This window comes from Apostichopus japonicus, chromosome 14 (genome assembly GCF_037975245.1).
Source record: "Apostichopus japonicus isolate 1M-3 chromosome 14, ASM3797524v1, whole genome shotgun sequence".
Lineage (NCBI taxonomy): Eukaryota > Metazoa > Echinodermata > Holothuroidea > Aspidochirotida > Stichopodidae > Apostichopus > Apostichopus japonicus.
The window spans coordinates 1055382-1073957 of NC_092574.1; the positions used below are offsets into that span (position 1 = coordinate 1055382).

At 35.2% G+C, this 18576-nt stretch overlaps 1 protein-coding gene across 7 annotated transcripts in view; it reads left to right on the top strand.

Moving 5' to 3' along the window:
• The window catches only part of LOC139980315 (C2 domain-containing protein 3-like), a 63118-nt gene that overhangs the window by 16211 nt on the left and 28331 nt on the right, over positions 1-18576 (top strand). For 6 of the 7 annotated variants that reach the window (XM_071991885.1, XM_071991887.1, XM_071991888.1 and 3 more), the window contains 17 exons: positions 329-517; positions 1106-1438; positions 2695-2830; positions 4102-4217; positions 4952-5053; positions 5600-5686; positions 6238-6342; positions 6980-7059; positions 7912-7976; positions 8655-8792; positions 9780-9908; positions 10771-10865; positions 12208-12324; positions 12703-12843; positions 13850-13954; positions 15510-15708; positions 17292-17417. In XM_071991885.1, coding sequence (XP_071847986.1) covers positions 329-517; positions 1106-1438; positions 2695-2830; positions 4102-4217; positions 4952-5053; positions 5600-5686; positions 6238-6342; positions 6980-7059; positions 7912-7976; positions 8655-8792; positions 9780-9908; positions 10771-10865; positions 12208-12324; positions 12703-12843; positions 13850-13954; positions 15510-15708; positions 17292-17417 — 2263 coding nt within the window. The remainder of the gene's footprint in view (positions 1-328; positions 518-1105; positions 1439-2694; positions 2831-4101; positions 4218-4951; positions 5054-5599; positions 5687-6237; positions 6343-6979; positions 7060-7911; positions 7977-8654; positions 8793-9779; positions 9909-10770; positions 10866-12207; positions 12325-12702; positions 12844-13849; positions 13955-15509; positions 15709-17291; positions 17418-18576) is intronic. The other variant, XM_071991886.1, reaches the window with a different exon arrangement.

Sequence of the window (18576 nt, forward strand, 5' to 3'; positions counted from 1 at the left end):
ATTGCTATTCACACAGAGATGGGCTGAGGATGCTTGACAACTTTATCGGCATGGATAAAATACATTATAGCATATACTCGTAGGTACAAGTGTGTGAATTTGTCGTTTCTTATTAAAAAGACAACATCATTCATTTTTCACATGCAAATGTACTTAACTTGACAGTGAGATAATTTCTTCCTTACCCAATATAGCAATTACACTGGTAAGGGGGTCTATAATTTTATCAAGTAACTAACTATTCACTAAAGTATTCTTTCCACAATTTAAAATTTCAACTTTTAATTTAATTGCAATCATACTTATGTTATATACATTTGTTCTATAGCCATCATTGATAGCTGTTGCCAGCATCCCTCTAAAGAATATCCTCCAATCACCAAATCTGTCTGTTGTCATGGATCTCCCTGTCAAGAGGAAGAATCACCAGGAAAGATCCACCTCATCCTCGTCCTTAGCAACAGAGACTACCTCTACTAGCCCTGATGATAAGTCGTCACAACTGGGCAAAATTCAGGTAACAAAGATGTCGTCTGGTCTTGCTATCGGTGCTGTTATTTATCCCGTATTAAATCCAAACTGAATATAACTAACACATTGATGATCATGATCAATTGCTGAACTATTGATGCTTCCAGTTTCCTGAATCATGGTCTTATTAAGTGTTTAGCAACCAAAGATTGCAACATTTCACTCACATGGAATGTCATTTACTACATTGCAGTGGTTGAACTTACCTCTATTGCTCCGAATTGTTCCCACATTTACTGCCAGATTTGCTCAATAGCATCCAATTGGCAATGATGTGGTAAAATGTTTACTCATAAAGTTGTCTCTTGTTTGCTGAGAGAGGAATGGAATGAAGAACACTTTGGCAGTTTGATACCACTGCTATACTATATTGGTTATGCTACTTCAGTATTATTGCTGTAGAATTACACAACAAATTTTATCATCAAAACCAATTAAAATGCCTACTTCTTATGTTTACTCATCAGATATGTGCAATGAATGTATATTTGTTTCCTTAATTGTTTACTTGATTTATTTATGAATGGTTGAGGCATGTATTATTTGTGCCTTGTACTTGGTCTTACCCATGCAGGTTTCAGTTGAGTTAACATCTGACAACAAAGACTTTAAGGCAGCTCTAGCTAGGACAAAAATTGCTGAAATCAAAGGAGCAAAGCTCATCTCATTATCAACCCTCAAGAAAAGGAATATGAAATCAAAAGACATTCCAAGAAGAAAGAACCCAAAAGAAGACACAATCAGTAAAGATGTCAGATCATTTGGGGAAGTAAGATCTCACCAGGGAGAAGAAAGGAACCATCAGAGAATAGATTCTAGAACAGATTATTCAAATGTCGGAGGTGTTGCTGTCCGAACTCACCCGTCGACCGATGTAGGAAATAATGAAGGTGCCTCACAAGATGAGGTAAATCACTGGCAGGATATCTCACTTCTTTTTTGGTTCACAGTTCAAGACTCTGTATTGATTTGTTTACTATGTGGCTGACCAGTCGTCCAATTGTGCGTAAGGCACGTTTTGGTCAATCATCTTAACTTTGTATATTTACAAGTCAAGCAGATGATATTCAAATGTTAGGGATTCCAGACAGTGCAATGTAGTGCTAAACATAAATAGCAAATGTTAGGGATTCCAGACAGTGCAATGTAGTGCTAAACATAAATAGCAAATGTTAGGGATTCCAGACAGTGCAATGTAGTGCTAAACATAAATAGCAAATGTTAGGGATTCCAGACAGTGCAATGTAGTGCTAAACGTAAATAGCAAATGTTAGGGATTCCAGACAGTGCAATGTAGTGCTAAACATAAATAGCAAATGTTAGGGATTCCAGACAGTGCAATGTAGTGCTAAACATAAATAGCAAATGTTAGGGATTCCAGACAGTGCAATGTAGTGCTAAACATAAATAGCTTGAAGGAGAGGGCCATAGGACATGAACATCTAGAAGAAAAACAAAAGATGAAATTAATTGTTTGAAAGGATGTTGACAGATTTGAATGCAAAAATTGTTTATGGTGTCTGATGTAAACAAAGATGAACATCAAGCACAAACATACCTTTTTAGAGACATTTTTGAAATAATGTGACCTTTGTCCTGGGTCATATCTTACTGAAGCATATTTATATGGAAGTGACTTGAAGTGATATATGCCTCCATATGTTTGTGGAGGTACAGTTTGCATAGTCATTTTGACATATAGGAATCATAAAGTACTAAAACAAATGAAGCTTCTTTCAAAAGTTTTGTAGCAATCTTTCTATATTCTATTGCATTTTGCTGTGTGGTACAAGAAAAGTTACTCCCTGTGCTTATCAGTGTTGCTTGGGATGGTTATATTTCAAACAGGCATAACAAAGGTCAATGAAGGGAAGCACACATATATTTGCTCCTCAGTTAACCTGTGTTTGAATAGTACAGCAGATTAGTTCAACTGATTTTAGGATTGGTTTTAATATCACTTACATTTATTAGAATGTCTTAATCTCTTCAAATATGACTATTTTTTTGCTGTGTAGATGTGTTATTGATTGTTCAATTCAATGCAGAAGAAATTGTAAGACAATGAGTTTAACTACTTTTTAAACTTTTGTTAGTTTTTCTATGAAGTTTTGTGATTTAATTTGACTGAATACCACTCTTGCCTTTGTCTTGTCTTTCCAGCATCTTACCCTGTTTACACTCCTGTTGATTCCAGAGGGTCGTGGTATAACGGTCCATGGCTTAAAGCCCCTAGCGTCTAGAAACGTGAATTCAGCTCTCCCAAGCATTGTGCCTATTGGTCCAAATGCTGAATACGGTAAGATACCAAAACTGTTGGGTTGTATTGTTTTCTGGCTTTTCTCATAGAATCATAGGATGTCCTTAAAATGAAGGACATTTAAACATTTAGTTTCGATTGCAAAACTGAAAGCCAGAGAAAGATGTGAAAGCTGTATTTGTAGCCTTATTCTTTTGTAGTTCTCTTACACCAGACAATAAACCAGAGGCCCAAAATGTTTGAAACTATGTACTGTATTCAAATCTAAAGTAGATAGTTGCAGTTCATTAAAGTAGATAGTTGCATTACATTTAAGTAGAAAGTTACATTACATTAAAGTATATAGTTGCATTACATTAAAGTAGATAGTTGCAGTTCATTAAAGTAGATAGTTGCATTTCATTAAAGTAGATAGTTACATTTCATTAAAGTAGAAAGTTGCAGTTCATTAAAGTAGATAGTTGCATTACATTTAAGTATATAGTTGCATTACATTAAAGTAGATAGTTACATTTCATTAAAGTAGAAAGTTGCAGTTCATTAAAGTAGATAGTTGCATTACATTTAAGTAGATAGTTGCATTACATTAAAGTAGAAAGTTGCATTACATTAAAGTATATAGTTGCATTACATTAAAGTAGATAGTTACATTTCATTAAAGTAGAAAGTTGCAGTTCATTAAAGTAGATAGTTGCATTACATTTAAGTAGATAGTTGCATTACATTAAAGTAGAAAGTTGCATTTCATTAAAGTAGATAGTTGCATTACATTTAAGTAGATAGTTGCATTACATTAAAGTAGAAAGTTACATTTCATTAAAGTAGATAGTTGCAGTTCATTAAAGTAGATAGTTGCAGTTCATTAATGTAGATAGTTGCATTACATGAAAGTAGATAGTTGCAGTTCATTTAAGTAGATAGTTGCATTACATTAAAGTAGATAGTTGCAGTTCATTTAAGTAGATAGTTGCATTTCATTAAAGTAGATAGTTGCAGTTCATTAAAGTAGATAGTTGCAGTACATTAAAGTAGATAGTTGCAGTTCATTAAAGTAGATAGTTGCATTACATTCAAGTAGATATTTGCATTACATTAAAGTAGATAGTTGCAGTTCATTAAAGTAGATAGTTGCAGTTCATTAAAGTAGATAATTGCAGTTCATTCAAGTAGATAGTTGCAGTTCATTAAAGTAGATAGTTGCAGTTCAGTCAAGTAGATAGTTGCAGTTCCTTAAAGTAGATAATTGCAATTAATTACAATCAGGCAGAGTCCAGTCTTACTCTGTAACTCGCTGTTTCTTTGTCTTCTAGGTCGTGATTTTGTTACTCGTAATGCCTACCTCGTCTGCAAGATGTTCTGGTCTGATGATGCCGTACACTCGCATGTCTGCTGGGGAACGTCACAACCTCAGTTCAACTTTTCTCAGGTAACAGTTTTACTTGAGAAAGGAGGATGTTTAAGAAAAAGAAAAACCCCCCAAAAATCAAAGTAAAACTAGAGACAGAAGCTTGAACATATTATTGTGGAAAACAAGAGATGACAAGAGCACTGTGAGAACAACAAACACTTTCATTCTGTTAAACTAGAAATTGAAAAGTTTGATATGTGTGTTGTTGTTTCATGATGTGCCTGCCATAGTTCAGGATAGTGTCAAGTGATCACAAACTGTCTTACACAAAGGAAAGTCACATACAAGCTGTTCCTTTCTTGTTTATTGATTGCTCCACTTCCAGTGCAACTTCTAATATGCAAAGATGAAATTGAGTTTCAAATCAATTTCTTCCATAGTTTATGAATTGTTTGATTAACCTAGCAACATGAAGATATCAGCAAGTTTTGTGGTATTCTCACCTTCATGTTGCAAGTCCCTATATTTGCAATTGGAATCATGAACAACATCTCGTTACAATCAGTGATCTGATAACAAAAGTTTGAAATAAGACTGGTGATACCAATCAATTCCCCCCATCTTAGCTATCCACCAATGTAAAACAAAATCGCAAGTTCTATCTTTCAGCTTTGACTCAAGTGCATTATGGTGGCCGTCCGGGGAAACTTGTATTTATTGATGTTAAACATATCAAAGATAATTCAAGAAATTTGACATTCTCAAAGTGACATTGCATCAGTTACAATCACTGTTTATTTTGGGTTTTCAAGGTTGCTCCAGTTTTACTGATACCCTCGCTTCTGGAAAGGACCCGGAATAATTTCATGGTGATTGAAGTTTGGGACAAGAAGACTTCTGGCCAAAACGATGTGGTAATTATTATTGAGAAAAATTACATCAAGCAATGTCGAAATCTACCTTATATAATTTTTTTCAAATTTTCTTATCTTTGAATAGAACTATTTCTACTGAGTTAAAATTATAATTATGGCATGAAATGAAACTTGGTAGTGTCAACAAATGCTTTGGTAAATTGAAGAATGGAAAGCTGGAATTGTCAAAGCTTAACTTTCAAAAAAGTGAAAACTTAAAGGTGAAGTGAGAGAGTTGGACCCATACAATTTTCTGGGCTTTCCACTCTGTCTGAGGGTTATGGGGGGGGGGGAGGTGTGGGGCACTAGTGGCATACTATGTAGCCTTTGCAAGAAACAAAAGCACTAACAATTTAGTGAAGTTTCTTAACTTTATCTTTAAATGAGTCTTAAGAACTATTGTTATAGTCTGTAGTAAATAAATACAGTAAACATTGTACCTAGAAGATTCTTACATAAAATTGTGGGATTTAAAGACAATTTGCATTTGGTCAGTCAGTTGTATTTTTCCTTTATAACTGGTTTTCCTATTTTTTTATTTTGCAGCTGATTGGCATGGCTAAGCTACCCCTTCACCAGTTCTATATGTCTTTCAGGGACCAGAAAATAGCAAATGCAATCTTGAAATCACAGGTACTTCATTTACAATGTATTTCCTGTGGGGAAGTAATTTGTTCAATGTAATGGACTTGATCATGAAGACTATGATCATGAAGTGAGTATTATCTTTGAAGTTCTGCAAGATGTTTTGTCAATTATGTTGCTTCCTATTACAATAAAAGAGGGATGGAGATTAAGGATCGGAAGGAAGCAACACTCTTATATAAAGACCCTTAGTATTTGAAGTAGACACCCAGAAACTAATTAAACTTGATATGAAAACATCTTTGGTAGTAGTAGACAATAAATTCGTTGGTCAATTTTGGGACTCAAACTTTTTGGAATCTCTGAAAACTTATTTTCATATATATTTCATCTGAAAGTTGTTATGTTTAAATTAATGGAAGAAATAATAAATAATAATAAAAAAAAGACCTTCCTGCCAATGAGGAGGAAAATGCCAACAAAAGTGTTTCAATAGATTGTAGAAAGTGATTTTTTTTACAGTTGGTACTAGTTCAGACTAATAATGAATTTCTGTGTAGGTAATGACTGAACAATTTTTTTCCCCCGTTTTCGTTTAGTATCCAGTGGTTGGATTTGACAACTTTGCTCCCATTGTGAATCCATTCACAGGGGTTCATTTCGGTCAAGTAAAGGTTCTATTGGCGATGGGCGCATTTCATCAGGTAACAGTAGCACTGCATTATGATCTTATACAATTGATATTGATCAAGATTACTTGTTTAATAAACTATGTGTAAGGGTCTGTTGTGAATCATGTCATTCATAGTCGTTTCAAGACACCTTTAAGGAAACCCTTGAAGATCTTGGTGAATGTTTATTGCTTACTTTCAGTTATCAGCAATCCAAGATAAAGTTTGAAAGATATCCAAGGAAAGCTATTGCTTTGTTTCTCTTGATTGGTGAAAATAATACTTGTAGGCCACCTCTTTACTTTTAAGATTCTTTGACTGGTGTGCATGTAATAGTATGCCTAGAATGATGACATAATGATATACTTTGTCAGTTTTATAACACTTATTAAGATAGAAGATGAGTCTTTCATCAGCGACCATCTTTATATTATGTATCTGTTGGTTGAGAGAGAACATTGACTTTAATCCTATGGAGAGATGGCAATGGATTAAAGTCAATTGTCAGTTTTATAACACTTATTAAGATAGAAGATGAGTCTTGCATCAGTGACCATCTCTATACTATGTATCTGTTGGTTGAGAGAGAACATTGACTTTAATCCTATGCTACTTTACAAATGGTGTTCTTATTTGACTGTTGGTTTGTTGTATGTGATTTCCTACACAGATTACTGCTCTGCAAAGGCTTAAAGGAGACATGGCAATGGATATTACTAAACCAGAGAGACCTGTCCAATACTTTGAGAGGTAAGCTACTACTTTTCTGCTTCCTGGGATCGGTTGAAACAAAAGTTATCTTGAAGCTACGGAGACTATGAAGTAATGTATGAAGTAATGTGCTTATATTTGACATTTCATCAAATAATTGCTTTCCTATTTAATTCACTATATGGATCCCTTTTGAAGTTTTTAAACTGTATAACATTTTGTTTTAACAGCCCTTCTTCTATTTCAAGGTAGGTAGTGTGTGCAAGGTTGTGAAAAAAAACAGATTCTCCCCCCCCTCTCAATCCGGCAGAGCTTTTGAAATGTACCACAGCATCTGATTCCCAAAATAATAGCTTGTTCATTGTCAAGAACAAGAATTGCAGTTTGTTGACTTTATTTGGGTTGGTACATTGAGTAATAATGTGTTATGTCATATAAAGACTACACCAACAAAAACATATTTGTTTTTCCTAAATTTGAAATGATTACATAAATTTGGAAAATAATTTGAGGGTGTGATAGGGCCTAATATTTTGCTGGTTAGGTATAACCATGTTAATTCATCAAAACTATACAATGATTCAATTTTAGGGGGTTCATCAATGACTAGCAAGGCAAAAATACAGTTTTGATGTGTTCTCCATTTATGAAATCAGAAATCAACAAATTTAAAGATATAACATCTCAGCAACAGAACAAGTTATTAAGATGAGTAGTTAGAATTATGTGCTTACTTTACTTGCTCTGCGGTACATATTTATTAAAGACTTGGTAATCCCTATAATTCATTTGTTGTAGCAGGTCTGTGATATCTAAATCCATTATTATATCTGCACCTGCAGTCTTTTAACAGGATGATTACTTAAGATGTAACTGTTTATTTTACTACAGATCAGAACAAACAGTACCTAAGGAATCCCGGCCTACCAAAGCTACTAAAGAAGAAACATCGTCAGGTATGATAAACCGCTAACCTGAAAATAGAGACAGTTCCTGGAAAGAAAACCTATGATTTATAGACCATTAAATGCATTTAAAAAACTCACAATTTAACTGAAATGTCTTGTATATTAAACCTTATTATTGTCGATAACTTAAACTTTACTTCCATACATCATATGAACAGACGAACCTGAAATTTTTCTGGGATATTAAACCTGATTATTGTCGATAACTTTAACTTTACTTCCATACATCATATGAACTGACAAACCTGAAATTTTTCTGGGATATTAAACCTTATTATTGTCGATAACTGTAATTTTACTTCCATACATCATATGAACAGACGAAACTGAAATTTCTAGGATATTAAACCTTATTATTGTTGGTATCTTTCCATTTACATCCATACGTCATTTGTTTACAAACAATGATGTATATACCCTTATTCGATTGATTTTTTGTCTCTACTGTGGTTTTAAGGCAAGGTTCTTACATATTTTAAACCTATAATGCCAATAATTGTTTAAGTCACACGCAATAAGGTGGGCATCGAGTGTCTGCTTATGTAGCTTTCCTCTGTAACATTAGGACCTATGTTATTAACTTAATCAATGCTGTCCAGTTTCCCAATGTACTTTGATCATGGTTACTGCTTGCCACACATTGCTTAAATATTTCTGTTCATGCAGCAGTCGAGCACATCTTTGAAGTGGTCGTAGAGGGGGTCCGATCTTTACCTCAGGGGGAAGATTTTGTCTGGGGTGAGGCAGACTGTTTTATTCAGTATCATTTTCCAAGTCAAGAAAAGCAGTATAACCAGTTACAAGGTAAGTCAGCAATGGACCGGTGTTACAATAATTAAGTAGATGATTGTTGTTATCTGTAACCCTTGGTGTACCTGTCGGACAACCACAGAAAGATAGCAATTCATTTTTAAATTTGATCTGACTTTTTTTAATTCATACCAGCTTTGCTGAATTTACAGTGACTGTTTATCATACTCAGCCATTATGATGCACTATAAGTGGCTAATTCAAGAAATTGAGGTCTAAGTTCATGTAAAGGGTCATTTGAGGTCATATTGGAAAGCTATTGCATTATCTTTGAAATGCTTCTAGTATATCATCTCTTGGATTTGGATAAATGTTGGACACAGTAAACCTTGCACGTGGGTCCAGTAAACCTGTGCAGGAATTTTGAGTCAAATATCATCTAGGGGTCAAACTAGGTCATTTGTTATAGAAGTCTGCAAACTGCTTCTCCTGTGAACTGCAGTGACCGTTTTTCATACTTCAAGAGCACAATGATGTACTAGTGTTGGATTGTATAGCTTGTTCAAAAAATAGTGGTCACAGGTCACCTAGGGGTCATTTGAGCCCATTTTGGAAAATTACTGCATTAACTTTGAAGTGCTTGTTTCTGTTCAGTGTTGACACAATGATCTGTAGATGTTGGACTGTTAGAAGTGTTCAGGAATTAGAAATCGAAGGTTGTTTAGGGTTCAAAATGGATCGTGTTTACAAATATGTACAGAATGCATGGACAGTTCACCATACTTAATAAATGACCAGCTATTAGTTCATGTGGCTTGCCTATTGAAAATTACTACACTACACCATTTCTCAAACTGTCGATCGAATGAGGCACTGCACCACTTGTGCTCTTGTTGTCTCAGTAATGCAACAGAAGTATATATATATATTTGTTGTTTGGAAGTAAATAACATGATATAGAAGATAGGGAATATACAGGTCCAAACAGCAAAAAAAGCTTGAGATATGTGTATGTAGTTCTTAAGCATCATTGTGTTTCAGGATCATTGGGCCTGAAGTCTTTCCGCAGTGCAACAACTCTGTGTCTGCCTGATCCAATGTTTAATGAGGTCACAAGACATCGCATGTCTCTGCCTCTTAATGTGCCTGTTCAGAGAGAACTATTGACTGGTGAGTCAGCAGAATTTATTCTGTCAGTTACAGTAGCTACCACAATTATTAATAGTGATTTTATTGAGAATTGTAAAACTTTTATATTTGTGCCAAAATAACAAGGATTAAATCTGATCCAATACATCATACTTCCTAAGTTAAATATTAAAATAGTTCACATAGTTTATGGTACTCTCCTTACAAACTGTAAAGGTTACTGGTATAGGGTATTTAACTGACCTTTATGTAAATGTATGGAATTGGTGGTCTATACATCATTTTTAACCGAGAGTTTGTAAAACCTCACTTTTTCACATGCACATTTTGTTTGCATTTAAACTTTAGCGTGTTGACTCTGCCAATATTCACTTACGTTTCAATAGCGTATCAAAATTGATGTCGAAATGCTTACAGTGCTCGTGTTTTATACTTATCATATTTACACATTCTACTTAGTTTCTGATTTTTGTATCAAGAGAGGAAAGGGTTGGGAAGGGGTCTTTTTGTTGCTTAACATTTAGTATAACTTGCCTACCATGTCATCTTAATCCAACTGATACCTTCAGATTGGTCTTGATCCGGTCAACAATTTCTTTGGTTCTGTTGATTAATGTAGTTTTTCTCTGTGGTGTTCTTCATAGCCTGTGTTGATCTGGTCCTTTGGTTCTGTTTGATTAATGTAGTTTTTCTCTGTGGTGTTCTTCACAGCCTGTGTTGGTGTTGGTGGTGCAGCTGGTGGCATACCCTTTGGTTCTGTTGATTAATGTAGTTTTTCTCTGTGGTGTTCTTCACAGCCTGTGTTGGTGTTGGTGGTGCAGCTGGTTGTATATCCTTTGGTTCTGTTGATTAATGTAGTTTTTCTCTGTGGTGTTCTTCACAGCCTGTGTTGGTGTTGGTGGTGCAGCTGGTGGCATACCCTTTGAACTCTGGTGTCGATACTATTACCCTAATGTCAGGGATCAGGTGATTGCCAAGGTAAGAGCTGGAAGCTGGCAATTTACTTTCTATTGATTGACAGGAAGTTTAATTTAAAAAGTTGATCCCAAAATAGATCACTTTGGACAAGAATGAAGCAAATTTATTTGTTAAAATCTGTTATTAACAGAGAGTTTATATGATTTTATATTGGTGGTTTTCATTGCTGAAAACCAATGTTTTATATAATGATCATTAGTTTCCAGAGGGGCAACTTTTTATATGGAAAGTGTAAGGAGGTTGGGCGTGGCTGTCTGGGGCAAAACATTTAGTTATTCTTGGGGTTACAGATAAATGGACTTATTGCATTTCTTGCAAAAGTTGTACCAGAGGGCTTAGTGATACATCTGCCTCTTTTTGTGACATGCACAATTTGGTTGCATTTAACCTGAGCATGTTGACGACAATATAATATAAAAATAAAATAAAACTGTTAGCAAACTGCTTATCCACTAGAGAGCCTGTGTAATAGAATGTGTAAAAGTAAGTTGGCCTGACGTTTCGATCCTAGCAGGATCTTCTTCAGAGACTAGATGACAAGTAACAGTAACAGAAGGGACGAAAACACGCACAGAATACAGACAGGTTAATGAGCATGGTGAACACAAAGAGATGGATGTAAGGTGCTTAGTAGAAAAGGGATGGAGAGAAGAAAGCAACAGGGGAAGAAGAGAGGTGGGAGATAAACAGTAGAGGGACAAAGAGAGGATTAAGGGAAGGGGTAGGAAATAAACTGGAGAAGGACAAAGACAGAAAGGTGTGAAAAAAAAAGAAAGAAGAATAAGAGAAGAGAGCTGTGAGAAGAGGAGTGATGGGGGGGGGGGGGGAACAAGGGAAGATGGAGGGGGGAACAGAAGAAAAGTTAGTCATGTCCTTCCTGAATGTTGAGCCCATGAGGTTGAATGGTGCGAAGGCGTTGCATCCAGAGCCTCTCTCTGCTGATTCGTACTAGGTCAGGGCGGCTACCTAAGGATTCAAACCCTGTAGGGACATGTCGTTAATGGTATGGTTGGGAAGGTTAAAGTGTTCTCCAACTGGGGTCTCAGTCTTCATGGTGTTGACAGTGGATCTGTGACCATAGAATTGCTTCTTGAGTGTGGTTTTATAATATAATAATAGTAACTTCTGTTTAAATATTGGATCAAAATTGATGTTGAAATGCTTACAGTGATTAAATAGCACTTAAAGAGTGTGTAGATTGCCCACTTCATATATCATGCAATGAAAATTTTGCATTTTTTTTTCTCGCTTTTGCAGTGATTTCTAAGAAAGGTTTTAAATTAATTTGTAATTTTTTCAAAATGTGAGCAAATGTAACAGGTATTATGCCTTGCTCTTCTAGGCATCCTTACCTCTCGCCAAACTTTGTGCCATGGTGACTATGCAGAGAGGAGGTGAGCCGAGCATCCAGACATTTAATCTGCCTCTCAGGACAATGCTAGAGGAGGATGGAGATCAGGTGAGAGTGGTTTCAGGATCTATAAATCTACATTTGATGAAGATTTTTAACCCATGATTTATTGTTTATCCTGTAAAATATTATGAAATCTTGTATGCTTAGCATTTTACTTGTCTTGATGTCAATCATATTCAATTTTACGATACTTTTGGAGATCAAATTTCCTGATTGCTCTGGTGTCTTTTTTTCAGATCATAGGACCAGTCCAACTCTCAAGCTCATCATTATCTGTCTTTATTTCTATGCTTTAAGCCCTTTTTTATTTTGAAATATTTAACACTCCTTGTAATTGAATATCAGTGGCTTGGTTTGATTGAGGTCCAAGGCCATTTCAGTCTGTGTACTGTTCATTTTGATTATTGCTTCTCTGTGTTTCAGGTCACAGCTGGTGGAATATTGGATGTCACTGTCAGTTATAAACACTCCGCCGTAAAGCAAGAACAAAGTTTACCCAGCGGCTTGTCTACCTCTCCTCATGTCTCACTTACTGTATCAGTTCTCAGAGCGACTGGGCTTCAGGTACTTATAGTTTACTGTATCAGTTCTCAGAGCGACAGGGCTTCAGGTACTTATAGTTAACAGCGTCAGTTCTCAGAGCGACAGGGCTTCAGGTACTTATAGTTTACAGCATCAGTTCTCAGAGCTACAGGGCTTCAGGTACTTATAGTTTACTGTATCAGTTCTCAGAGCGACAGGGCTTCAGGTACTTATAGTTTACAGTATCAGTTCTCAGAGCGACAGGGCTTCAGGTACTTATAGTTTACTGTATCAGTTCTCAGAGCGACAGGGCTTCATGTACTTATAGTTTACAGTATCAGTTCTCAGAGCAACAGGGTTTCAGGTACTTATAGTTTACTGTATCAGTTCTCAGAGCGACAGGGCTTCATGTACTTATAGTTTACTGTATCAGTTCTCAGAGCGACAGGGCTTCATGTACTTATAGTTTACAGCATCAGTTCTCAGAGCGACAGGGCTTCAGGTACTTATAGTTTACAGCGTGTGGATGATAGCTATTCCCTTGGTGACCTACGCAACTGAGTAGGCCCAAGGCTTTCATGGATAAGGCTCTATATTGCTATTTGTGGTTTGTAGGCTGTCGAAACAAGATGTTAACATCACACTGGTAATACTGTCAATACACAGGGGACATCTTCAAATCTTGTTTTAATCTGAAGGGTCGAGAATGTGAGCTCTTTATATTTTGGGGGTATTGTGGAGCTAGAAAAGTACCCCCATTTAATGTGGTTTGGTTAATGCCCATTTTTGCATGCAAGTATGAAATACAATAAGTCAAACAAGTCACAATGATACAGTTAAAAAATTAAATTGTGAAAAATAGTCAAGCAATACAGAGTTTAACAATAACTGAAAACTTATTTTTGAAGGGTAGACAAGTTCTGAAAGAATTGAAATTTGTATGTAGATTAAATCCTAAGTTGCAAAACTGTTTGACTTTCATTTTTTGCTTAAGCCTGTTAAAGGTCATCTTCCACATGTTACTCCATCTGTACATTTATCTTCACAGGCAGCTGCAAAGAGTCTAGCCAGGTACCAGCCTAGTCTACAGTATGCTAGCGACGTCGGTGTGAACACATTTGTAACCGTCCACGTATCATTTCTCCCTAAAGAGGTAATGATGTTTCTCATCAGGACTGAGCAGTTTATGTGTCTTTGTAAAATCTGTGTTATAATAACTTTGCGGTTAAATAGACTGAACATTTTGTTACATCCGATTGGGTAGTTTGGTTTTGTAATAAAGGAAACATTAAATACATTATTCAGGACTACGACTGATAAGGTGGCTTTATAAACGAACTTTTACAATTGGGAAAAATCTCAAGAAAATATTTGCAAAACTTCCTGAAGATTAGCTTAAATTTCTATTCCAGTGTAGGTCAGATCTTTAACAGGTTTATGGCCTGTTTGAAACAATGTCTGTTTATATGCATTGCCATGACAGTATCGGGCACAAACGCCATACTGTCCCATAACACAATTGTAAAACTGTACACAACATCATTACCATGGTATTTAACATTAGTTTTTCTTATTTTTTGTGAAGTTTGTTTGGTGGAATGTGTCCTTAATCAATCCAATTTAATGAGTAAAACTACAAATGTTTAAGACCAACATTGTCAGTGACCATCCAAATATTTTTGATGTATGGGGAGGTTGACATTATTTTAAACTTGATTAATACATTTTACATAGTATTAGCCAATAATTATACTTCAAATGAATCTACATTATAAATGGTCACAACTTTAATTTAGTACTTGCTCATATTTAATATGATATTTTGTAACATGGTTATTCAGTTTAGCACAAAAATGCAGCACCTGAGAAAATGTGTAATTCATTTTAATCTTAAAGTATTCTAGTGAAATGATCCAGTGACAAATAGCACAAGTAACATGTATTACAATTTCTTAATGAAGCATGCAGCTTGTCCATAATAACGGTGGAGCATAGACACAGCAATGATACACAGTTGGAAAGTTTCATTGGTAACATCTTGAGCTGTCTGACCACAATTCAACCCAAAATATATCTTGACATGAAAGATTTCTGAATGAGAATTGTATTAGCTTAGCCCGTTTTCGGAGTCTACTTGACAGAGTGAAATACTTCACACTGTATTCTAGTGAAATACTACACACTGTATTCTAGTGAAATACTACACACTGTATTCTAGTGAAATACTACACACTGTATTCTAGTGAAATACTACACCCTGTATTCTAGTGAAATACTACACACTGTATTCTAGTGAAATACTACACACTGTATTCTAGTGAAATACTACACACTGTATTCTAGTGAAATACTACACACTGTATTCTAGTGAAATACTACACACTGTATTCTAAGGAAATACTACACACTGTATTCTAAGGAAATACTACACACTGTATTCTAGTGAAATACTACACCCTGTATTCTAGTGAAATACTACACCCTGTATTCTAGTGAAATACTACACCCTGTATTCTAGTGAAATACTACACACTGTATTCTAGTGAAATACTACACACTGTATTCTAGTGAAATACTACACACTATTCTAGTGAAATACTACACACTTGATGTTTAAAATGATGGTGTTCCTCCAATGATCCAGTACTTCTTTGTTAATGAAATTTGATGAGAGATGTCTTTGGTAAGACTGATTATTTCTTCCACAGGAAATGAAGAGAAGTGGAGCAATTGCACGGTCATTCTCCCCAGAGCTTTCCCATCACATGGACTTCTCATGTCCATTGATTCTAAGTACAGAAGGTCAAAGGACAGAGTCTATGGAAAACGAGTTGTCCTTGGCAGAGGTATTGGAGATGGCTGAACTTGAGGTGAAGGTGTGGCACCAGGGGCAACATTCTCTTGAAGGTACTGTAATGTTTACATATCCAACATTCTCTTGAAGGTACCGTAATATTTACATATCCAACATTCTCTTGAAGTTACCGTAATGTTTAAATATCCAACATTCTCTTGAAGGTACCGTAATGTTTACATATCCAACATTCTCTTGAAGGTACTGTAGTGTTTACATATCCAACATTCTCTTGAAGTTACCGTAATGTTTACATATCCAACATTCTCTTGAAGGTACTGTAGTGTTTACATATCCAACATTCTCTTGAAGGTACCGTAATGTTTACATATCCAACATTCTCTTGAAGGTACTGTAATATTTACATATCCAACATTCTCTTGAAGTTACCGTAATGTTTACATATCCAACATTCTCTTGAAGGTACTGTAGTGTTTACATATCCAACATTCTCTTGAAGGTACCGTAATATTTACATATCCAACATTCTCTTGAAGTTACCGTAATGTTTAAATATCCAACATTCTCTTGAAGGTACTGTAGTGTTTACATATCCAACATTCTCTTGAAGGTACCGTAATATTTAAATATCCAACATTCTCTTGAAAGTATTGTAATGTTTACATATCCAACATTCTCTTGAAGGTACTGTAATGTTTACATATCCAACATTCTCTTGAAGGTACTGTAGTGTTTACATATCCAACATTCTCTTGAAGGTACTGTAATGTTTAAATATCCAACATTCTCTTGAAGGTACTGTAGTGTTTACATATCCAACATTCTCTTGAAGGTACCGTAATATTTACATATCCAACATTCTCTTGAAGTTACCGTAATGTTTAAATATCCAACATTCTCTTGAAAGTATTGTAATGTTTACATATCCAACATTCTCTTGAAGGTACTGTAATGTTTAAATATCCAACATTCTCTTGAAGGTACTGTAGTGTTTACATATCCAACATTCTCTTGAAGGTACCGTAATATTTAAATATCCAACATTCTCTTGAAAGTATTGTAATGTTTACATATCCAACATTCTCTTGAAGGTACTGTAATGTTTACATATCCAACATTCTCTTGAAGTTACTGTAATGTTTAAATATCCAACATTCTCTTGAAGGTACTGTAGTGTTTACATATCCAACATTGTCTTGAAGTTACAGTAATGTTTAAATATCCAACATTCTCTTGAAGGTGCCCTAATGTTGACATATCCAACTTGTTCCTGCATAATCACAAATGTCTTACAAATTCCTTCTTATGTAACTGCCATTTCTTCATCTCATCGACCATTTACCGAATCTTACATTGCCTTTACCTCAAACAAATGGACCTTTAAATCTCCAATGAATGCCAAATGCAAGCATAGTTTGAAGAGTACAACTTTGTGGCACTAGTGGTTCAAAGTATCAGAGAACATTTGTCGGACTTTTAGTAAACATATTAACTAAACAATTACAATGTTAAAGCATACTGTTGATTAAGTACAAACATGATCTTTGACAAAGATTTTAAAACATGGAAACACATGTTTTTAAATCCAGTAGATGGAGCTCCTTTAATGTTGTATTCAAAGGTTACTTTAACTAATATCAGTTAGTAATGTTACATGTTCTTCTCCCCAATCCAGAAGGTGCCATACTGCATTCAGATCAAGATAATTCAATATCTGGGAGACAAATGGTTGCTCCACCTTCTGAAATCCTTCTCGGTTCTACCAGAGTGCCGTTAAAATATCTTCTCTTGAAGAAAACTGGTAAGATAAAAACAGCTTTTGTGTGATTTTGATTAATTTCTTACTGTATTTTAAATTAAATCCCCTAGCAATCCTCTTCATTTGTTTTTAAAATAAAATCATTAAAAATGGTTGAGATGCAGTTGAAAATTGTGGAAATTCCTCCAATTTGTTATTTGTGGTAGTAAACTTTTACTATAATGAAAATGTGTTAAAGTAAGTTGGCCTGACGTTTCGATCCTAGCAGGATCTTCTTCAGAGGCTAAATGACAAGTAACAGTAACAGAAGGGATAAATACAGACACAGAGCACAGACAGGTTAGAACCTGTAGTTGCAAAGGTGGAAAGAATAGCGCTGGGATTTCTGCATCAATTTTCTGAGCTTCTGAAACAAAAGAAATTGGTGAGACATGGTGAAAGCAGCGGGATGAGTAAATGACAAAAATGAATAAAACACTGAAACACAAGAATACAACACAAGTACAAATACAGAGTAGATAAGGAGGATCACCCGAAGGGATACAGTAACAGAGCAGCTGGAAATATTATTATTTTGACTATAATGAAAAAGCATCTTGTTTGTGTTTTTTTTTGGACCAAGTTTTAATGAACCCATTACTTTGCTAATTTAACATTAATTTGGTGAATCAGTTCAGGAAAGTATTGCGGTTGTGTGATGACTGCAATCCTATGTTGTGCATTGCTCAGTAATAATTTAAGGACAAGACCTATAATTTGCAAGAATTTGGGTTAAATAACAAATCAGTTTATTATGGTTGCTGTTATGTTATTGTAACATCTTATAATAAAGACTGATGGCCCACTATATGTTTAATGAAATAACAAACGGCTGTATCAAATTGTATAGTTAACTCTCACCCTTAACCTTTATCCCTCATTTGTATATATCCGAAATGCTAAGACGATATAGGAATGATGCCCTTTAGTTTTGTAACAATAGTTAATCTTTATGTTCACTGATGCATGTTCGCTGTCGGCGAGCCCTAGCTCGCTGGTGGAGAAGGCTGGTTGGGTTGGCCACGAGGTGTTACAAGGAAGTACTTTGATTAAATATATGTTACGCACGGTTCCTAGTGTTGTACATAGTACTTTGATTATATATATGTTACGCACGGTTCCTAGTGTTGTACATAGTACTTTGATTAAATATATGTTACGC